Consider the following 23976-nt stretch of genomic DNA (forward strand, 5'->3'; position numbering starts at 1 on the left):
ATGAATCAACGTTGTTTCGCCTTCACAAACTGGTGTGCCTTGTTTGTATGCATCATAGTCCTTCTAAATGTTGTTTGATGTGGGTAATAACGCTAACCTCATGAAGGCTGGAAGATACATTTCCATCCTCGCAATGTTCCCACAAACATCTAAGCAATGATATGTTACAGACTTTCTCAACATCTTCCTCTTTGTGTGTGTGTGTGTGTGTGTGCAGGCTCTCGATGTGGACCGCAGCGTTCTGTACAAGATGAAGAAGTCTGTGAAGGCCATCTACACGTCCGGTCTTGGTGAGTCCTCGGCCTGTCCTTGATGTCGGAACGTTTGACGTTTTTCTGGCGAAAAAAGACAAATGAAATAAACCCTTTTAATCGCAGCGTGTTGAACTCCCTCGACATTTAATTAGAGGATAATTGTTTCATTCATAATACAATAGATTGAACATTCAGATATTCATTGTATTCCACTTCCTGTGAGGCAAGACTCGGATTTCTTTTTTGACCGCTGTGTTTGTGTGTGTTACTACCATGTTCATTGAAGCTGTGTGCCAGTGTTGGGTGTTTCCAGTGTCTTTTGTTTGGCCTGCCTGACAGGACCCCGCTGAGAGAGAGAGAGAGAGACCTCTGAACAATGTGCTGAGCGGGTCTTTTTTCAGAACAGTGCCAGCTCTGTTCAAACCAGAGGGACAGCTGTCTGCTGCAGACCCCAAGAGGAACAGCTGGGGAGGGGTGCTCGCTGTGTTTGTATGTGGGTGCTGAGGCATGGAAACGCTAATCTTCCCACTTCACCTCTCTGTTAAACATGCATGTACGTGTATAAAACATACACATGCAAGCTTTTTGTTTGATTTAATTTTGTACTGGTGTGTTCAGGTTTACATTTCGAAGATTATTCTCCCAACGCTCAGCTGACAAAAGTGAACCTAACTGTTGTTGATGAATCACCTTCGTTTGAATTTCTGTGGTTAGCGCAGCAGGGTTTGAGAACTGGATGATTTACTTTTGGAACAATCTGGAGAAATCAATCTCTCTCCTTTTCCCCCCCCCCCCAGAAGCGTGAAGCTTGTCCTGATCTCTATCTGTGTTTACAGCAGAAACAGTGTTTTCTCTGTGAGAAATGCTGCTGGGAACGTTTGTTATTGACAGTTCTTCAGTTTTAACTCGGGTCACCTTGACCTCCATGATTCTTCAGACTCTGATCTGCTTTGCACGCATGCAACCAACATGACTCCATGAAGCATCTCAAGAACATCAGGCAGAGACACGGGGTACATTGGTGAAAAATATCACTGATCATAAAAAGTATCTTTTAAATATCCTAAAGTTGTCTGTTTGAACCCTTTTACCAGTACTTTTGAATGACAATTATACTTTATACTAAAAGCTGCAAAAGCCTGAAATAAGCATTTTATAATGAAGGAGATTTTTCTTCCTGAGGCACCAGAGGAAGATGGATCTAATATTCTCCTCGGCTGTACAGTGTGTCAACATCACACAAAGGCTAGATTAGAAAATAATACTGCACATTCATTTGTCATGTGACAAAAAAAAAAAAAAGACTTGAGTTGGGCCGTATCTGCTGGATGTGCAAGTACAAAGTTCTGATAGGATGATATCCAATTTAGTTTTTATAAAATGATGGGGGGGAAAAAAAAAATCAAAATGACAGAAAAGTTAGTTTTAATAGAGCTGACCGATGAATCGACAGAAGCTTCAGCAGGGAAACTTCTGTCTGACTATTTGTGGATGATGTAATGTTTAGTTGTTTTGTGTGTAAAACCTGAGAATGATGGACGCTATCTTTTCCCCAGACATTGTTGCACAATTCTGTTTAAATTAATCTAAAAAAAAACATGATAGCTTAAAATAATGTTGTCCCACTCAGTAAATTAGATATGTAGGCAGTGGAAGACGTTTTTGTTAGCAGCGTTAAAGGCTCCATATTCAACACAAGCGCCAGATCTTTCAAATGAAACTGCACTCAAACAATACCGACTTGTACACCATGCATCAGTGAACACTTTGAATGAAGTGATATACAGTAAGTCATGTAAATGTCTCCAGATGTTTAATCCTGTGCATTCATTCATATTTAACACTGATTGGATTACAGAAACTAAACTGAAACATCGACTACATGCTAACATTTAAGAAAGCAGTCGTGTTGCAGGAACTAAAGCAGATCATGGGAGGAAAGGGTGAAAAGGGTTTTATTTAGACTTAGAGAGACTTGCACTTAAACTGAACTTTATTGATCCTTTTGGGATGATTCACTCAGGGAAATTTAGGTTCCTAACAGCATATACAATAACATGTAGCAGGTAACAAAAAAGTACCAATATAAAGAATAAGATTAAATTAATAATAGAACACTCTTCCGTTGGAAAAAAAGTAAAAAATATGCATGGAAGAAGCAACAATATACAAAATATGGCTTAAAAAACAACGATTATTATTTATTTTTTATTACATATAAGTGAAAGTGTCCATGTGTTATTGCACAGTGAGGGTAAAACAAAACAAACAGCGCTCCTACTCCTACCCCTCTGTCCCATGTACTCTCGTCCTTCTTCCCCCCAAGTGAGGAGTTGGAGAGCATGATGGACAAAGGAGTTCTTAAGTCTGTTGGTCCTGCACTTGGGAAGGAGCAGTCTCTCACTGAACCGGCTCCTCTGGTTAACTGATGACGGTGTGCAGAGGGTGGCTGGCAGTTTGTCCATAATCTCCAGCAGTTTGTCCAGTGTCTTCCTCCCTGCCACCGTCACCAGATTTATGTTCTTTAGAGAAGATTATGGGATAACGCCCGACACACATGACACACACAAAACACCTCGGGAGTGTTCCTCTGGAACAAAGATATTTTAAGCCATGACATTCAGAAAAGTAATGATGAGGTTTTGGAGGCGGGACGACGGCGGTTTGTTAAAGAAAAGTGAGAAAAGGGAAACAAGATTTTAAGAGTAAATGAGAGACAAAGAGGCTGAGCTGTTACCAGAGAGTAAAGAAAAAGGAGAGTGAGGGGGAAAAACTGCAGAGATTGGAGATCCCTGTGCTGCTGCAGGCACCTGACAGGTTGTCAGCTTGTGGGTTTTGATGAATAAACCAGCAGCAGCAGCAGCAGCTTCTCAAACTCCCCCTAAACATCCCGCAGCTGATGGAGCAGAGCTGCTGAACAAAAAAGAAAAAATCCTCCAAGAAGGAACGCTGTATTCCTGCTATGTTTTTCCTGCACTGTATGTGGACAGGAGGGCTTCATGCAGCTGCTGAATATTGCGGCACTCTACATGAGTGTCTAACTCTAATTTAAAAAAAAGCACATCTCTAAGAAATGTGAAACTATTCCTTTTAAAATGATCCTTCTTTTTTTCAGTTGTTATTCCATCCTATCAATCTTTCTCATGTTTAATTGTGGGTCAAAGTTGACCTCCCTCCGCTCAGTGGCCATGCTTTGTAAACTGTGCGTGGATTCTGATCGTGTTATCTTGGAGTCCACAGAGAGATGTGGGATGATCTGAGGTCGGCCTCACATTGTGTGAGTGAGAGTCGGAGCGTCAGCAGAGCAGGCCCGACGGAGCTGAGTGTGGGAGAGACAGGGAGAGGAAGCAGAGGCCGCTCTGGTATTTGGTGATTAAACCCTGCGTGTTTGAATGTGTGTGTGTGTGTGTGTGTGTGTGTGTGTGTGTGTGTGTGTGTGTGTGTGTGTGTGTGTGTGTGTGTGTGTGTGTGTGTGTGTGTGTGTGTGTGTGTGTGTGTGTGTGTGTGTGTGTGTGTGTGTGTGTGTGTGTGTGTGTGTGTGTGTGTGTGTGTGTGTGTGTGTGTGTGTGTGTGTGTGTGTGTGTGTGTGTGTGTGTGTGTGTGTGTGTGTGTGTATTAAACTTTGTGATATTAGAGAATCCACAGCATGTGTTTTAAGAGTGAAGGTACAATGAAAGTTATTTTTTGGAGTTGGTCACACAGGCTTGTGGAGTTTGTTGTAAATCTATGTTTGTTTACGTGTTTAACCACATTATGGCCTCTGAGCTCTGACACACACACAAGCCCATTGTTTTCTAGGGTCAACACTCGTACACGAATTAATGCACAACATTCAGACTGAGCCTGAAACCGTGAAGGTGTAAAATAAGTCATGGGGCAACACAAATTGTTTTATTTAGCACGTTTCATCTACAAGGCAACACACGGTGCTTCACATAAGACATCTACATCGTCATGACAACGGGGAAAAGAGCCATTGCAAACCATTGTGTTCACTGCTCAAGTTTTATCGTACAAAGAGGGTTCTAGGAACTGCTGTTTATTGATTTGTTTTTATTGATTGTTCAAATGTTTGCCTTTTATAATTCTTAATTGGAAGTTCAATAGCAGTCCTTTGAGTAGATAATAATAATGGAGCAAAACATAACTTCTCAGACATGTTATGGACTGAAGGGTTGAAAATGTCTTTGATTAAAAGTGCTTAAATGTGTTTCCTGTCGCTGCCCACATACCTGTACATGAGAACTTTATTGAACAGGTTTAACATGCACTGGGTTTTGACATTCTTCCTCCGTCATATCGATTTATTTGACTGTGAGGGTTGTAGGTAGAGAAGTCGCTTTGTCTTAAGGAGTCGGGTACAACAGTGGATTTCTGTTTTTTATGATAAATAAAAAAGGCACTAACCGAGGTTAGTTTTTTTTCTAAAGAGGAATCCTGAACCGCAGTTTTTGTTGAAACCAGTAAACTACAAAGAAGTCTTCCTCTGTCTCACTCTCCATGTTACTCATAAACTGGTTCTCCGTGTCATGCAGTCCTTTGTGGTTCTCTGTTCTTCAGGCTGCACATGTGATGTGTTTCTGTCATGTTGCAACAAATACACATGTACACACTAAGCAGCCTCGGGAGCTTCCAGACTTCTCACACTTCAAGAAAAAAAACAAACACCAGCAGCAGGCTTCCGCCCTATCAGAGAGAGCCTGACACACACACACACACACACACACACACACACACACACACACACACACACACACACACACACACACGCTCTGATGGTTCAACGATACACTGAGGGTCAGCGTGTGACACAAAGCGATTGAAGTTTCTCTTTGTGTGACACACTGCTCTGCTTTCACTGCCTCACTGTGATTTACATTTGGTTACACATTCTGTGTGCGCTGTCAGAAAACAGGGCCACAGGTTCCCAGTTCTCACATCGACTTATTCAGAAATGTTTTAGATGCTCGGGACAGTTTATCAGCCTGAAAATAAGTTCAAGTTATCGTCTCTTCAAATAGTCACGGATCATTTTTGATCAACTTTTCGTTTACAAATTTACTTTTTTTTGTACATTTGAAAAGCGAAATCAGGAACAATTGGTGCGTCCTCAATTGCAAGTTATCGCTCTACAGCTGCTGACGCTCATCATCAGTGTCGATGTGAACCTCGACTCCTTGGAATCGATTTTTAACTGCCTCACAATTAATCTTTACATCCCTGCTTATAACAGTTTAATTTAAAACGCTGCTCTGCATCTATTTGTTATTGTTATTGCAGTTTCTCTGTTCAAAAAGCTTCAGCTGCAGATCTTGGATTCACATCGTATTACCTGAAATCAGAAGCATTTAAAACCTGATTGAAATACAATTAAAGTACAATATAACTCAGTGTAAGAAATACTTGTTTTTGTGCCTTTAGATAGCACTATTCTTTGTTTAAAAAAGAATCATAAAGAAAATGTTATCTTTTTATGTAACACTGAATAAAACATCCATCGTGTTTTTTTGGGGTTTTTTTTACAGTATACAATCTCCTGATGCTCAAGCGTTTCAATATTTAGTAATCCTTTCTTGAGGCTCGAAGTCTCAGAGGACTTTTATCATCCAGCTCAGCGTCTGTGTCAGTTGATATTCAGAGGCTTAAATTAGATTTCTTTCAAGTCAGGAGGTCAGCAGGTAGTGACTCAGAGGCTTTTAGCTTTCCTTTTTTAATAACAGGATGGATATCTGTGCAGCTGAGACATGAGCTTATCAAGCGTCATCTATAAACCGGCCACATCTGTGAGTCTGCGTTGACTACTGTGTGTGTGTGTGTGTGTGTGTGTGTGTGTGTGTGTATGTATGTGTGTGAGTGTGTGTGTGTGTTTGTGAAAAGATGAAAAGCTGAGTCATGTTGTGACAGCAGGTGTCTGTCAGTTTATATCCATTATTTTTTTTTTAACATCACCCCAATCCCTCCTCAAACCCCGCCTCTGTCTCCTCTCGTAGCTTAGCATTTGTTGTCATAGCAACAGTCACCCCGCGCTCCATCCCAGAGGAGTTGGCTGTTTTCAGCTGCCTAGTCTTGCGTGAAATGTATTAGGAGGAATCATCCAGGCATAACCCCGGGGTAGATTAGGTTGACTTTAAACCGTCACGGCTAGTTTGAGGTTTCTGCTGACTCTGGGTTTCTTTAGTTCAGGAGTGTTTATCTTGGATATTTTATCTGTCAACTTACCATTTATAAAAAATAGAATAAAAAAAATCTCATCCAAATTTCATGATACCACCCTAAACTATGCCAACTTCTGTATGATTATCATTTATTACATTTCTTATTGCACTGTTATTGTTGTTTGTATTCAGCACTTACCGGAATCACCCTTTCTCATGACTTGCACTGACTTTTTCAGTTGTTGTTAGGGAATGCATCAAAATGAGGAGGAATGTGTGTGTCTCACCCTTACTTATCTTCACTGCAAGCTCAGCAGAAATGAAATCAACGGCTTCTGTAGCAATGTCAAGGATCAACGTGGACAACTGTACAAACACCCCAAACTGGTGGAGATCACCTTCGACCTCAGCAAACAAACTCTGACCACAGGATGATTGACCAGCTTTCACCGAAGACTATCAAATAGGATTTATTCACAGAGATGTTTTCATGTATTTGTACGAGAGGAAACAATTAGACTGTGAAATGGCTTGGTCTGAGCTAACCTCTGTTTTTGTCTGTGTTTTGTAGCCCATGTAGAGAACGAGGAGCAGTACACTCAAGCCCTGGAGAAGTTTGGAGAAAACTGTGTGTACAGAGATGATCCTGATCTGGGTTCAGCTTTCCTTAAGTTCTCCGTCTTCACCAAGGAGCTCACTGCACTCTTCAAAAACCTGGTGAGTCTACGCTACGTTACTGTTCATGGGCGTAGCTGCGCGTCGGGAATAAAAACTCATCTGGGACAAAGTGAGAATTCCAGCCTGTCCCTAATTGTCTCAATCCCCTCGGGGGGGGGGGGGGGGGGGGGGGGGGGGTGTGTGTGTGTGTGTGTGTGTGTGTGTGTGTGTGTGTGTGTGTGTGTGTGTGTGTGTGTGTGTGTGTGTGTGTGTGTGTGTGTGTGTGTGTGTGTGTGTGTGTGTGTGTGTGTGTGTGTGTGTGTGTGTGTGTGTGTGTTCTCTAAGCTCCTCCTGGATCTCGAAGCTCTCAGGAGGTAGCTCTAGTTTTCCACTGAGACCGGCCAAAGAGCCACTGAAACACCAAATATCTGCTGGATCTAATCCAACTTCATCCTGCTCAGGTTCTGTATCCAGGCCAGAGCATTATTGGAAAAATCTGACACCATCATGTGTGGTCCGTGGCCGCGCCTGGACACTGAGTAGACTCACTACAGGAGCAGGAGCTGCAGATTGTGTTTTACCGTTATCTCGACACCTTTTATTAACGAAATATGAGCTGGACGGGAAGATGTAATCTCTCAAAGCTTTATCAGGCTTCCTGGATAAAGTGCAGCATTACAAACCCAGGCTGGCCTCTTTCAAACAGAGGGGATAATTGTGTTACAGTGGATCATTTTGTATTTGTTATTTAATTCATTTACTTCAAGATGATTAAAACGTAGTAAAATGGGGCTTCACGCAAAAAACCCCAAATAGATTTAAGAGAAGCGTTGCAGAATGTATTTAACTCTTTGCATCAGCCGGAGATATTTTTTAATATCCAGACACTTTTCACAGGTATGTGTTGTTCATAAAGAGAAGAAAACATGTTTTGTTTTTTTCACCCTGCCACCCTTTCTAGGTTTGACTCCACACACGCACACAAAACAACAAACAAAACTGTAGAAGGATTAGATCTCAGTGTCGTCAGGTCAGGTTTTTTAAATCCTCTGATTTAACTCTTATCTGACTCTCTCTCCTCACCCTCCTCCAGTTCCAAAACATGAACAACATCATCACGTTTCCTCTGGACAGCCTGCTGAAAGGAGACCTGAAGGGAGTCAAGGGGGTAAGACGGCCACTCAGCGCGCTCTCATGTTACTCTGCAACTGAACAGCTGTAATAGTGTAATACAAGTTTAAAAAAAAGAAAAGAAAAAAAAAAGGAGTTTGGCGCTCTGCTGAATCATCTGTGAGCCGCAGCGAAGAAAATGTACAAATCTAAAACAATCCACAATCATGAGCTGACGTAGTGGCATAAATGTCTGTGACTTCTCAACGTGATGCGTGTTTAGATTTGAGATCAGTGTCGGGGGAGGCAGTGTTTCAGTACGTCGGGGTGTTGTTCGGGAACCGGAGGGTGGCCGGTTCAAGTCCGAGTGCAGACCAAAGTATGGACATTGGTCTGGTTGCTGGAGAGGGGGCCAGTTTACTTCCAGAGTAATTCAGAGGTTACCTTAAGCAAGGCAGCAAACCCTTACATGCCCATCTGTGTTGCAGCCCCCTCACTCCACTGATACATAAGCATCTCATTAACAGAGTGTAAACCCACATTTCCCCTCAGGGATTAATGATGTATATACAATAGAAAAAACCCCCAACATGAATCCAGTTAATGTGTGGTCCAGTTTTGGGATCAGTAAACTTCTGCACAGTGATCTCCTGCAGCTGAACACAAGCCTATAATAACTCCTGACTTTGCAAGAAGCATTGGTGTCAACCACTGAGACCTTGGTCACGTCAATTACTCAGGAATTCAGGATCATAAATTGGTGTGTTGACCATAACAATTTGGTGCTTCCCGGAGACTCAGAACATGCTGTAATAGAATGTTAGTTAAAATTTGGATTGAGACGTAGAGCGTGTTGGTTTTAAAACGAGGTGTGACTGTTACATGTGTTGACTTTACGCAGCTCTAAAGTTCATAGAATTCTGTTTCTTTCTGTCTTAAGACAGTAAGATGAGCTTACAGACAGCATTTTTGCAGTTTGCACGCACACTGTTTGTGATATCCTGATATTAATCAGCTTTATCTGTTGTGCTGCCTCCTATACAGCCAAACCATGAGAAGACTCTCACAGTGTCACACACACTCCTGATTCACATCCGTTGAGCGTTGGTATATTCTTGCTGCTCCCTCTGTGCATGAACAGATGTGTCTCCTCAGCAGGAAAATGTTCTCCTGAAGTTGCTGACTCTTCCTACTTGACGGTACCACCATTCAGACTGCAGTTCTCCAGATGGAGACTGTTTTTTTTAGGGAATTGAGTTAAATGTCTAAAAGACAGCAAGATCAAAGAAGGGGAAAGAATCTTCATCCCCATTACACTGTTTGGAGTTATTTTGCATTATATATAAATGCACTCATTGCCTCGCAAAAGACGAGTTGAACATGACGTTATGTTTGCAATCTACACTTGAGACTTCTTCTACAATGTGATGCTAATTGTTGTCAGACATTCAAACCTTTGCCCTAATATGTCCTGAAATAGGTATTCCATAGTCATGATCTTGGTGATAATTCATTATACCTAACAATGGAGAGCTCACAGGAAACCAGAGGGCCGAAAGATGATGAGCTACATGCAGCTATCTCAAGAAGTGCATGATGCCTTAAACTTGTTTGCCAACAGGGTGTCAAAAAAATGGAGCCTCTGATCAGAGAAGAGGTAATCCAACCAGACGTTAATGCACAGCCATTTTCAATACTTACTTACAATACTTGATACAGTCCCATTTCCATCTGCACTTCAGAAGTATTGAAGTTCAATGAACAGCTCCATCCTCTACACTAATGCATCCCATTAGTAAGTCTGCAGGCGGGTCATGTGCGTGTCCAGCGTAGAGACCAAACCCAGACACTTCCCCTGCAGCTCCGTAATGAAATCAGCTCTTGTTACTGTCCGCACAACTCTGTGACCGTACACTCTCCAGGCACGTGATTGGCTGCGGCTTCTCCAGAGGTATGATGTGATAAAGGCAATTCCATAATGAGGCTGGTTGCCATAGAAAGGCTGGTTGTTGGCTGACCCTCAGCCCCCTCGGCACCGACTCAACCCCTGACCTTTTTCTCTCTTCTGCACGTCTCTGGGCAATGTGTTTTCTATTCAGTCTCTGTCTGCTTCTCTCCTCCGTGATTTCCTCTTAGTGTCTCCCTGTCCCTCTTAACTATTTTCTTGCCCATTCCCCCCACCCCCCCCCTCCCCCACTTTGTCTCCCTCACCCTCTGTCCTCATTAGTCTATTTCTGCCAGTCACATCTGTAATGCATACCCTCTTATTGCTCTTTAGCTCTCCAATGATTCTCATTACCCCGACGACATGGGGCTAATGAGCTGCTGGATGTTTTATACCTCAGGACACACACACACACACACACACATTTAGACACACTTGCTTAAGTGTCAGCCGCACTGTTGAAAAGTCAGTGAGCCTCAGAACTTAAGCTTTAATAAAGGACTGGAAGACAGAAAGTAGGGCAGAAGTCATGGAGAAATGTCTTCTTTCCGTGGATGAACCTCTCTCTCGACCTGTTGCTCGCCTCCTCGTCCCTCCCCTCCCTTTCATCATCGTCCTCCTCCTCTGTCATTACGCTGCTTCTCCTCTCCCAGGGGAAGCAGCTGTTAGTTAGGAACAGGGGACAGAAAGGTAGAAGTCCAGAAGTCCAGGTTTGTAGAGAGAGAAGAAAAAGGGAGAAAGATAATATAGTAGGATGATTTGGATCTCAAATAAAAAAAGGAAGAGAGATTTTTATTTTTTTATTTATTTTTTTGTTGAGATCATGGAAGTAAGTAAGACTTCATTTATAAAGCATTTGTAAAGCACTCAGTTCCAAAATGCTTCAAAGCAATCAAACAATTCATACAGTGAAAAAGGAAAAAGTTAGGAACAGGAAAAAACATGTGCAACTAGCAACCTGTCACTGCTATTACTAAAAAAAAAAAAATATTATCCACTTCATATATCTAAATTGACATTTCATCAAATGGGGCATTTGATAATTTGTGTGTAAAAAGAAAGAAACGGATGACCTGTTCATTTCAAGGCTGCCTTCTCGCCTTTCTCATCTCCGTTCTTCCTGTAGTGCAGTTTTATGGAGCACTGAAGTTAAATTGTTTTGGGAATTTTTACACAAATGTTCTCCTGAAAATGTTTTGACTCAGGGTACAGCTGCAGTACAAGCAAAACAAAAACAAAACAAAACAAAACAATATGAGGTGGGGGTCCCCGGAGAACTCACTAGTGTTATTACTGAAGATAAACACAGACACTCTCCACTCGGTGGAAAAAAAGGAAAGTGCTGAGACAACAACTCCGTTCTGCTGACGGGCAACTTTCTGAGTGGACGCCGGGATGATGTCATGCCTGCAGCCGACCCTCTTGTCCTCAGCTTATTGACCCGTCTGTGTTTTTTTTTAACCTTCTGTGTGAGTCATATCAGCTCATCACTATTCAGCTACACTGTCCGTGTTGCTGAAGAATCGCCAGTGTTTTTACAAGTGCAGAGTGAGCCGAGGGGCCTGTGGTCCAGCTGCACCCAGTCTGAGCTGCACCCGGTCTCTTCGTGGTTCAGTGAGTTTGAAACACCCGAGCTGCCTTTGCATTATATCTTTCAGTGAAAGCAGAGGACAGATCCACCGTCTTTCCTCATTTGTTTTCAATTTACAAACTGCCTTTTCTTTTTTTCCACCTCTCATGATTTACAGGAATGCATTTTGTTTATTATTAGTTTGTTGCAGTGTAAGGGGCATTTAAACTTTTACATGATTAAACCAGTCGGCAAAAATCATAAAATTGTGCAAACTTAAAAAGCAAAGTAATTGATGATCATCATGAATTGATGATGATTGATTGTTGATCCTGGTAGTTTAAAAGATTAAACATGTTTAGTCCAACTCCCTCGGTCACCACACCATGAAAGACATCAAACTGTGATTGGTGGGGCTGAAAATTTAATATAAAAACTGAATGACCCTTTATCTAATCTGACACAGTGACATCACATTTTAAAAGCTTTTAAGCACTGCAAACTCTCCATTCCTCTGTAATCAGTGGAGGCCTTCGCTTTTAAAACCCCCCCCCCCCCCCCCCCCCCCCCCCCCAAAAAAAAGAAAAAGAAAAGGCTATTTGCGTAACTAAATACGACCAGAGTTAAGTAAGATAATGTTTGATACATCAGTACGACAGATCCAAACTAAATCCTTCCTTCAGTCCTGACAGCCAGGTTGAAAACTCTTTACAGAGATGGGAAAAGGTGTGAGGAATGTGAAACAGGATGTGCTATTCCTGGACTTGTGTGGCTGCAGGTATTAGGTGGTGGTAAGTTTGAAAAGGCCTCCTTTTCAAGTTCATGACATTCCTCCTCCGTCCTTTAAATTCAGCCAAAGGAGGAATCAGGGCGCGGAGGACTTGCAGCTCTCTCAGGGACTGTTTTGCCTCGTTCTTTGGCCTATTCTGCCTTGCCTGTCCCTGCCCGGCGATGCCTGTGTCTGGTATTTTTAGCCATTGTTACCATTTTTCTCCTCTCTCTGGCTCTGACATTTCCTTCCTGCTCTTTTCTCCCTGGCTCTCTCTTGACCCAGAGTGTGTGTCCTTCTTTTGCATTTCTGTAGAGACTCATTCTTTCACCCTGGTTTTTGGCTTCTTTTGTGTTTTTATAGTCTTTTAAGTTCTTTTTTTCCCCTCTCTGGTACTTTCTGCCCTTAAGCTGGTCGACTGAGTGTCTGAGTACTCTTGACTCAACCCAGTGAACCAGACACAGTGATCCTGAGGGTTGACAGGTTGACCATGTCCCTCCCCTGCTGCTGGAGTGGAGGTCAATAGTGGGACTACTGTCCTCTCTGGAGCCAACTTTGCAGAGCTGAGCATGATTGTTTTTATGGACATGAGTTCACAGCAAACATTTCTGAGTTCTGCTTTAAGTTTGAGCGCTATCTGTCTGAAAACCTCACCATCACTGCCAAGATTCAACGAGTGCTTACTGCAGTTTTTGGATTGAAACGCAGTAAGATCGAAGTGTGACGTGTTTTTTTTCTTAATTTTCTTTTTAATGTTTCCTGACATTCTGGCGCTGGTATCAGGCACAATTAGTTATGTTGACTCTAATTTTGGTGGAATGAAGTGGCTAATTGCGTCTACAAAAACCAGTCTTTATTGGTTCTCATCACGGTTTAATCAGCACTGCAGTGTTAGAGAAGGTGTCTAATCGAGCACTCCACGCAGTAATGACGACGAGAAAATCAAAGTTGTTTGTGGAAGAATTCTATTAGGATTGCCAAAAGCAATCACACAATCACAGTACTTCAGTTTTCCAAAAAAACAACAACAACAACAAAATAAACAGAAAACCTCCGAATGGCTAAGACAGCTGAGGACTTTCAATAAAACACTCAATCTTTTTATGTATAAAGCCTATTTATAACAAACACTATGATAAGACACTTTATGAAAAAAACAGGTCTAGAGCTTACTTTCTGTTATATTATAGTTTAATATATTTTGAAGACCCAACATTAATACACCATGAACACTATTGATTGATCAGCTGAAATGTCGCCACAAAATTGAATCATAAAGAGACACACAGTCCATGAAACGAAACATCTTTTCTGGAGTTTTGATGGTAGCATACCGTCTTAGCATGAAATAAATGTATACATGATGATAGTTCAGAGGCATAGGGGCGACTCATGCTGTGTGTCTTTTTAAAGTTCAAATAAAAACGATTCTACTGTTAAACATTCATCTTTTCTTCTTTGTTTTTTGTTTTTCTTCACAGGATCTGAAAAAGCCTTTCGATAAAGCCTGGAAGGACTATGAAACAAAAGTGTAAGATATTACATGTATTTTCAACAAATGTTATTTATTTGTTCATAAATAGAACACAGCTATAGTAGACTTGTTCTTACAACCTTGGGACAACACAGTCTTCATTAGTTTGGATCCATCTGACTCTTTGGTATTTAAAGGCGTATATGTTTCAGTGTCTAACTTGATGTGTTAAAATGAAGTGTGCAGTTTGTGTCTCGACTAACCGCTCTCCCCCTCTAACATCCACCTGGGATTACTTACCGACACGTCCTCGATGATTTGAATCAGCGCAGCTTATCTCACCTCCACCCTGACACATTGTGACTGTGCATGCAAAGAACACACACCTTTTCACGTCACTCTCATGTATTTTTCAAGCTGCAAAGGACATTCTTTGCTGAAAGGGTAAAACTTCTCCTCTCCGAACCATTTCGACAGTTTAGACTTTGTACTGACTTAAAGAGTTCAGCCGGATGCTATGCTACCTCTCCCGATCGTCACACCTTTTCTTTTTTTATGATTGACTCTATTGATGTGCAAACAAGAGACCAGTTTGTTTTCTGCCTGATTGGAAAACCACCCAAACACAGCGACATGTATTGCTCTCCTCTGGTCGCCTTTGGTCTCTCTGCTGTCAATAAGTAATAAGCCTGTTTTTCATATTTACAGACGCGGAAAGATTTTTTGAATCTTTTCAAATTTCCTCATTGTGTGTTGCAAGCTCTTTGCATCCAAAAAAAAAAACCTGAATTGGACCCAAGTTTTCAATCTCTAGGATTCACTTTCAAACCTGTTAATTCAGAAAGTGTATACTCTTACATGTTATAAAATCGGACAGTTAAATCTGGCTGTGAAAACAATCCACTAAAACTTTGAGTGTCTCTGTGTTACCGTTCAGATCGGTGAATCACCTTTTGAACTGACGGGGGTGAAAGTGAATGAATTCACTGCTCGGTCATCATTGGAGCAGCTGCTGAACCAGCCTGGTTTAAATGTGTCTCTGTATATGACACAGCTCTGATGAGGCTGTAAGGCTCTCAAGGCTGATGAGTCATGTGCTGACAAAGGCCAACAGTGAACTCTGCATGACATTTAAATCTGGTTTGTTCAGGTTTACAACCAAAACAAAAAACCCATAACCTCCTATAGGAAAAGAAACACCAGAGCAAATAGATCACACAAACAAAAAAGTCGAGTCAAACTTTGTTACGTTTGACACCATCGAGGTAAATATGTAACTGTGTAGTCATACAGACTTCTATTTATTGTGGATCAACGCTGCAAATAAAATCAGTTTTTTTCTGTCTTTTAGAAGTGGAGCAGCATCCTGCGTCATTATACTGTATAAACAGAACAATATACAGTAGTTCTTTAAATCATGTGTAATACATGTTTCTCTTTCAAGACGAGGTTATTGACACAACACCTTTTACAGCCTTTTACGGCTTATTGTGAGAATTCAGTTATGAGTTTAAAGTCGTCTAATACAGCATGATGTTTATTTTCATCAAAATAACATGCCAAATTTAGAGAAAAATACATTAAAAAAAAGGATGATTCTATTTCTCAAAAGCACAGCTATGAGGATCTTACAGTAAGGTTAGAAGCATAACGCTGCAGTGCTGCACATTACTATCCTCTTGTCCAAGATGGCGACTGCTAAAGCGCAACACTTACAGCCTCAAAACAGTTACACTGCTCACATTCAGCAGTCTGATACAGTCAGTTACCTAAAAGCGTTACTGAAGGTTCACATGCTATAACTCGTGTATTCCTCTTATAGTAATATTTTTTCATCAAGGTTGAGATTAAACCCTGAAAGAAAGCATATTGCTCACCATATCAAACTATTCCTCTGAGAGTGGTTTTCAGGTTCACAACACTTTGATGTCGAGTCTCTAAAGTAGAGATCTGGAAAAGATGTTTGCTATTTTTCTGTCATTGGTTGCACCAAGCCTTTTTTCTGCAGGTAAAACAGATCTCATCGCTCACAGCTAGTGAACGTAGATTTATCTGAGAGACAACATAGTGCTGCATCCCTTTTATTCGGGACTATGCTGTTAGAAACAACAAACAGCATATGGAAAAGAATGCCCTGTTGCATGGATTGGTGCCTCCCCCTCCCCTGTGTGTTTGGTGTGTTTTGCTGATTGCCTGTGTGAGATACTGTATGCAGAGATGTGCTATCAGTGAAAAATCAGCCCTAAGTATTGACTGTAAGGCAGATCAAAACCTTTTACTACTAAAAGTATTTACTCACCCTCCTGAAAGGTCCTTTATCCCTGGACCCTGACCCCCCTAAACCCTACCCCCATACCTAACCATAAACATTTACATGATGTATTCACAATGAGTAAGCGTTTAAAGCACAGAAATAGTTACTCCCTCTGGCTAACATCTGCTGTCTAATTTCTTCTGCTTGATTAACTGGATTCACTTGCTTTCACGAGTCCTCCAAAATCACAAATTTGATTTGTGCATTTTCAACCTCCTTGTAAATTCAAATTCAAACTGTTCTCAGTGTGATGACAAAAAAAAAATCAGTGCAGTGCAATTAGCCAGATTTCTCCTTCATAAATGTTTCATAGTACATCTGGAAATCCAACATTATAAAATTGGCAAATATAGTTTGAATTGCTTCTTTGGTAGAACACAGAGCTGTCAGGACACCTTTATAAACATCTTTCCTTTTCAAGACACACAACATCATAAACCCCCTAAATCACAAATAACAAACTACAGGTTAGCATAAGGGCTGATTTTACACTGAGCTGCACTTCCGTTGAGCATTCATGCTGCTGTATTAATAGCGTATTAATATTAACTTGTGATGTCACTTCCTGGCAGCACAAAGATAGAGAAAGAGAAGAAGGAGCATGCGAGGCAGCATGGGATGATCCGGACTGAAATCAGCGGGGCTGAAATCGCTGAAGAGATGGAGAAGGAGAGGAGGTTCTTCCAGCTGCAGATGTGTGAGGTGAGACGAACCTCAGAGCAAGATGACAATTTACACCTAAGTTGTTTACTCACAAAGCGATTTTCAAACTGAAGTTTGATTCTAAACTGTGATTTATTATTTTAAAGTTGAACCTTTGTAATAATTATTTCACTAGATAAAGGAGGTTTTTGATACGAGATGGTCGTTTATGGTGAGACAGATCTCAGGTTGCCTTTCTCTGTGACTGAACCCAGACTCACTCTGCCTGTCTGAATCTGTATTCAATATGTTCCCAGTATCTCCTCAAGGTCAACGAGATCAAAATCAAGAAGGGGGTCGACCTGCTGCAGAACCTCATCAAGTACTTCCACGCACAGTGCAAGTAAGACTCTCTAAACCCTGTTCAGATTGAAACTGCTTTGTGTCTTTTAGAAAGAGGAAGAAGTCAATCAATACACAGCTTAGTCGTTTTTGTGGATTATAGGAATGTTTATCGCTGACTTAAAGTAAATTTGCTTCTCAGTTTTGTTGCTTTTGACTTCTTTTTTTTTTTAAATAGTTTGTTGGCTGAAAAGAATCACATGTTTTGTGGTGATTTCTTTGAAGCTGTGTTGAAGTCATGGTCGTCCTGTTCAGTTTCTTTCAGGACGGCCTGAAAGCCGTTGATAACCTGAAACCTTCCATAGAGAAACTGGCCACAGATCTGCACACGGTGAGAAATCCCACTGCTTAGATATCTTTCTGTCCTCTGTTTTAAACCAAACATCTGTATTAAATAAATACATCACGATGCCTTTCTTATCTTATCTTTTTTTTTTTTTCTCCTTGATGTTTTCTTTCCCACAGATAAAGCAGGTGCAGGACGAGGAGAGGAAACAGCTGACGCAGTTAAGAGACGTCCTCAAGACGGCGCTGCAGGTGGAGCAGAAGGAGGTAACACAAAATACAATATACAAAAATGATCACGCTGGTCAAGTCTCACATTTTAATCCTCTGAGTTCTTCTAAATCACCCTTAAAACAGAGGATATATTAACATAGGACTTCTTCAGTGTTTGATCTAACCTAATATCTGCTTTACAGGCTGAGATGTTTTCTATTTGTATCATGCACACATTGTTTTTCCCACCTTTACCAGTGGCTGTGATATTTCAGTGAAATAATAATAAACATGTTGCTCCTGGTATCACCTGAAGATTGTCTTCTCTTTCCTTCACTGCCTCCGTCTTTTGTGAAACAAGTCTAGGAGAGTAAGTGGCCGTCTTAAAAACATCGTTCTGTTGTTTTTTCATTTAGTTTAAGTTGTAGTTATGAAGAAAAAGCTTGTTGTCTGTGCTTTCATTGCAGAAGATAGTGTTTGTTATGCTATTCTCCTCAGCTTTGGTAAATTGTATTTGTACCTTTTAATTTTAAATTAATGTTTTAATCAGCGGTGGATAAAGCTTTGTTCCAGTTCCTGATAGATAATCCTGTGTGCTGTGTATCTGCTGATAACGGCACACACCACAATATTAAAGGCCTTCCTTCAGAAATCTTTCTCCCACTTCCATCTTTTGTTTCATAAAAGAAGTTGTTTGTTTTTTTTTACTAATATTTGCTCCTCATTTTGTTTCAGTTAATTATTGACAATCAAATATGAATATTCAAATATAAATCGTTCAAACTGCATCCGTGCTTGAAAGTGCAGTCTAAACTTTTAAACCTTTCAGAATTTTGAAGGGAACTAAATATTTCTCCTCTTGTTTCACATGAGGTGTAAAGCTCTCAATCCCTTGTCCCCATGTGTGCAAACTCTTTCAGGCTCACAGCAGCAATCTTCCATCGTTGTCTGTACAGTGCAGAGAGAGAGCACAAAGTAGAGTGTAAATCAGAGCCATATTAATGTTTGAGTAGCTTCCATGTATCATCAGATTAATGTGTGTTAATGATCTGATTTCTCATATCTTTCTCTTTGTGTATATTTTCCTCAGGAATCACAGGTGCGGCAGAGCACCACCTATAGTCTGCACCAACCACAGGGTAACAAGGAGCACGGCACAGAGCGCAGCGGCTACCTGTACAAGAAGAGTGACGGGTGAGCCTTTGACTTTAAAGGCATAGTTTGGATTCTTGAAGTGGGCTTGTCTGGGGTACATGTCAATAGTGTTTGGCCCCTTCAGTGAGACACTGGTGAGAGTGCCATCATAAAGGCTTGGCTATACGGCTATGTAGACAAGGTCATTCAAACCTCATTTAGCTGATCATAAGACAAACTTCCAAACCTTAAAAAACCCAAGAAGGATGTAAGTGTGCTATTTTTAGAAATCTTTCAGCACACTACCACACTACTTAGCTGTCAGCAAGCCACTTTGTTGACAAGTACTTCATATAACCTCACTTTAATAAAGAACTGTCCCTTTAGCTGCTCACTAATAGTGATGTTCTGAGTTTTTGTCCTATAATTAATAGATTTTAAACATGTGATTTCATAATCAAAAGAAAACATTGTTGAACCTCCTGTTTTTACTCATGTTTAAAGTTTATTCTGTACAATGTCATGCAACTGAGAAAACACTACCTACATCTCGATTCTGCTCTTTCATGAAATATTCATGTTTTTAAGGATGTAGATATGCGTATACATTTCTCAGCCTGACATTACTGATGCATGCGTTCTTCACTTCAACATGTGTACATATTCATATTTTATCAGCAGTGTGTGTATGTGACATAGTAACACTGTCTTCTGTCCGCTCAGGTTGAGGAAAGTGTGGCAGAAGAGGAAGTGCACCGCGAAGAACGGATACCTCACCATCTCACACGGCACAGTCAGTTACCAGCCATGCTTTGTCTCTCTCTTTTCTTTTAAAGCTCTGCGAAAACTGAAACGCATGAAAACACATGTAGGCCAATTTAACTTCATGCACATAATATATGAACAGCGTCCTGGCTGTCTAATTACCATACATATGAACGAACAGCAGCAGAGTTCACACTGGACTTATCTCTCACCTTGTTGCTTTTAAAATTGAATAGTATCGTTCCTATAACAAAAAAAATATTAAACTCCTCCCATCCCACATACTGCAGCTTATCAGAAGTTTGATTTGGCTCCAGCAGGAGCAGTCAGATAAAGTTAAACACTCTCACTCTTATTATTCCTCTCTCTCTCTCTCTCTCTCTGGAAGGCTAATCGACCACCAGCTAAACTCAACCTGCTCACCTGCCAGGTGAAACACAACCCCGACGAGAAGAGAAGCTTTGACCTCATATCCCGTAAGTTATACCCTCTCTCTTTGTCTTCCACTGAACTCCTCAATAATTAACTGTATTCCTTTGCTTTTCTTTTTGTTCCTGCTCCCTTCTAGCCAACTTGTTCTTCGCCCTTTTTCTAAGTTACCAATCTGCAGATGTTGCACTCGAATGCATCGTTTTAATTGTCTCCAGTCATCCACCACACAGCAGGATGAGATTTATTCAGCAGCAGAGGCATTTCCAATGACTTTCTCTTCTCTTTAATGTTTTGAAGTATCGATCCTCGCACAAAGCAAACCATCATTTAGTTTACATTCTCAATTTTTAAAAAAACAGAATCTCAATAAAATAACTCCTGATGGTCTGATTCACACATTATGTGTCTCATTGCTTTTTCAGTCTGTGAGAAGTCACATTTTGTAAAAAGTTCTTCTAAGAAATTAAGTGCCAACACTTTTAAAGATGTTCACATGTGATAATGTCTTTTTTGAAACCATTAATAAATTATTCATTACAGGCTAAAGACGTGTTTGTAAAGGCATTTGAGGCTTTTTATAAAGCACTTAAACCCTTGAGACTCGGGCCTTTTCTTCTAGAGTGCTGCCACTGGAAACACAACATAGTTAAAATGGCTTTGTACAGAGTGAGTTAAAATAGTCTTCAGTCCTTCTGGTTTTAAGTGAGTGAGTTACATCTAAAGGGGTGCAGCCTCATATTATGGGTAGAATAGTTAAATGTCTTCTGTTGGGGAACCTCTTTTCTGTTGTCATTCAATCATGCACTTTTTCCCTTCAGATGACAGAACGTATCACTTTCAGGCCGAGGACGACCAGGACTGTCAGATGTAAGTTCCCGTTCCTTTCCTTTCCATGTGCGAGTGTCCAATCTTGTGCAGAAACACTTCCTGTTCGCTACTTTCTACACACTTCCTGCCTCACATCCAGGGTTACAAGTGTGGCCCCTGTCTTTCCACCCCTTTGTCATTATATTTCATTTCCATCCTTTCTGCTCTGCTCCAGCTGGATCTCGGTGCTGCAGAACAGTAAGGAAGAGGCGTTGAATCAGGCCTTTAAAGGGGACCATCACGTCGGCGAGAATAACATTGTGCAGGAGCTGACGAAGGCGATCCTGGGAGAAGTAAAGAGAATGACAGGAAACGACGTGTGCTGTGACTGCGGAGCGCCCAGTGAGTGGCAAAGATGGACGCCTCATATATTATTCACCACACACAATGTGATCACAATGTCTGTTGCTGAGGATAAGGATCAATTTTAGAGTTTTAACCTGTTGTAGCTGGTGGGGATGTTTTCTTTGTTGCCGACCTTTTCACGCAAAGAACAACTCACTTCTTGATGTCGTTTCTAATTTGCATAATGCTCCACTTCCATTAAGATGATTATGAACCATTACAAGAGGACTGTAGAGAAAAGAGGACTAACGGACAGAAAAGAGATGACCAGTACGTTTTGTTTTTTTTAACAAAAAAAAAACATATCCACATTGTTTTCTCATAACAGCTACATTTGCTTTTGGATTTTTACTACAGACAGAAAATCGTTTTTTCAGAAGCAAGTAGAAACTCAAAATGATGTTAAATTTACATCATGCATACTATGTTAAGAATAGAGATCCCTGGATTTAATGTATTTATTCTGCATTACTCTGAGATTCTTTGTTCGTGTATGAACATTATGTCTTTTAAAGTTTTGCCACTCTCACTGTATGTTCTCTCAGATTTTGCGAAAAATGTAAGAGCAGGTTCTCTTTATGTATGAATCTGTCCTTACTGCATAGGACAGTTAAAGAGAGACAGGAATTGTTGGGAGGAGAGGGATGACATGCAGGAAAGGGCAGAGGTTGGATGCAAACCCACTGGTGTTGCGGCGAGGACTAAAGCCTCTGTACATGCAACATAACCACCAGGCGACCTGAGCCCAGAATCTGTCCTTTAGAGTTAAACCAACACTTGTAACCATCACACAGCAGCTGCTGAAATATTTGCATTCCCAAAATTAAAGATGGTGCTGTGCACATTTATTGCAAATTTAAAATCACACAAGACAATATCAAGACAAGTCAGGATCTAACCCTGATTACACAATACTTTGAGGTCAAAGTAAATTATGACAACTTTCAGGAATTCCAGAACGACGATTGATCCTTTAACCCACGTCTGTGCTTCCTGACTGTGTCAAAAGATAATCTCGACAACATGTACGCCACAATTAAAACCCTGTTCCAAGATTCTGGAGTAAGTTAACTGAATTTCTTTTCTGCATTTTGTTTTTACTGTTTTCAAGTGATGAAATCAGTAAAAATATGTGGAATGCTTTTGAAGAGTGTTGGCGGTGATGTCGATGAATACTTATGAGCTGAAGCATGCAGAACCACTGCTATGGTCTCGGGATGTTCTCATCTCCGAATGGGGGGAAAAAAAGTATCCTCTAAATTTGTTTCAGAATTCTGACATGACTCTAAAAATCCTTTTTTTTCCCCAACATGCAATCCCCCACATATTAACTTCAATCCCATGAGTTCTACCCTGCAGACATACCACCATACTGTACATAACATACACTTACAGTATGTACACTGAGTATCTAGGTCAGACTTGGTTACAGTTCAGCTCTGTCACTTTCCTCTGATGCTGTGTGTAAGTGGATGGTAAAAAGTCCTCCAGGCATCTCTTACATTTGTAGAGACCACACATACAAGAACACATCAAAGTGAGTCCCTGTGCTGCACAAATCACTTTTAGTGCTTTTTGTCCACGGATAGCATGTCACCAGTATGCATTATTCCCCATGCCCCTCCTCATCTTTTCCCTCCTGTTCTCTTCACTTCCCTTTTTCTCTTTGTCAGACCCGACGTGGCTGTCGACCAACCTCGGCATCCTCACCTGTATCGAATGTTCAGGGATCCACAGGGAGCTGGGAGTCCACTACTCCAGGATCCAGTCCCTCACGCTTGACGTCCTCAGCACCTCAGAGCTCTTGGTAAACCAGCTTCCTCCTCAGTGGTCTTGTTGTTTGAAAACCTCCTGTCTCCTTTTTTGGTTACAGTTTGAGTTATTTCATTGTTTTGATTTCCGATACGAAATCAGACGGGGGGGAGATTTGGGCAGGATTAGATTTGAATAGAGGAGGGGTAGGAGTCGATAGAGAGAGTAGGAGTGCAAATCAAGTGTAGCATCATCCAAGGCCTGTGAATAGCTCAGATTTTTATGGGCTTTTCTAATCACTGTTTGGTGTAGTGATTTACTGCCTGTGGGTCGATCGGGATAAAATGCATCCAATCTCTGCGTTGAGACGCCACTTGTGTTGGCCACAATCAGACAGGCCTTTTGCATTTTATAAAGCTACACACACATACACCTACATACACAAACACACACACACACACACACACACACACACACACACACACACACACACACACACACACACACGCACAGTTTCGGGTCTGTACCGCATCCTAGGTGACGAGGTGTCAAGTGATGATTTTTAAATTTATGCATGTGGTGCATGGTATAATACTATTGAATCTTAATGTGTGCCCTCTGTGTGTGTGTGTGTGTGTGTGTGTGTGTGTGTGTGTGTGTGTGTGTGTGTGTGTGTGTGTGTGTGTGTGTGTGTGTGTGTGTGTGTGTGTGTGTGTGTGTGTGTGTGTGTGTGTGTGTGTGTGTGTGTGTGTGTGTGTGTGTGTGTGTGTGTGTGTGCTTCACAGCTGGCCAAGAATGTGGGGAATGCAGGCTTTAATGAAATCATGGAGGCTTGTTTAAACGCTGAGAACGTGGTGAAACCCAACCCAGCCAGTGACATGTAAGTCAGCC

The 23976-nt window shown here is 41.1% G+C and overlaps 1 protein-coding gene and 1 long non-coding RNA gene across 3 annotated transcripts in view; both read left to right on the forward strand.

The window, feature by feature from the left end:
- Window positions 1–23976, forward strand: part of asap2a (ArfGAP with SH3 domain, ankyrin repeat and PH domain 2a) — a 50692-nt gene that overhangs the window by 17410 nt on the left and 9306 nt on the right. For both annotated transcript variants that reach the window (XM_079370236.1, XM_079370237.1), the window contains exons 2-16: window positions 218–290; window positions 6981–7126; window positions 8160–8234; window positions 13942–13991; window positions 16821–16950; window positions 17208–17293; window positions 17548–17623; window positions 17758–17844; window positions 18881–18984; window positions 19648–19717; window positions 20078–20165; window positions 20940–20988; window positions 21164–21330; window positions 23007–23140; window positions 23871–23965. In XM_079370236.1, the coding sequence (XP_079226362.1) occupies window positions 218–290; window positions 6981–7126; window positions 8160–8234; window positions 13942–13991; window positions 16821–16950; window positions 17208–17293; window positions 17548–17623; window positions 17758–17844; window positions 18881–18984; window positions 19648–19717; window positions 20078–20165; window positions 20940–20988; window positions 21164–21330; window positions 23007–23140; window positions 23871–23965 (1430 nt within the window). The remainder of the gene's footprint in view (window positions 1–217; window positions 291–6980; window positions 7127–8159; window positions 8235–13941; window positions 13992–16820; window positions 16951–17207; window positions 17294–17547; window positions 17624–17757; window positions 17845–18880; window positions 18985–19647; window positions 19718–20077; window positions 20166–20939; window positions 20989–21163; window positions 21331–23006; window positions 23141–23870; window positions 23966–23976) is intronic.
- LOC306841006 lies at window positions 11908–12284 on the forward strand. The gene is made up of 2 exons (XR_013781422.1): window positions 11908–11979; window positions 12177–12284. It is a non-coding gene; the product is annotated as an uncharacterized lncRNA (long non-coding RNA).

Source organism: Symphodus melops (genome assembly GCF_947650265.1).
Source record: "Symphodus melops genome assembly, chromosome: 19".
Classification (NCBI taxonomy): domain Eukaryota; kingdom Metazoa; phylum Chordata; class Actinopteri; order Labriformes; family Labridae; genus Symphodus; species Symphodus melops.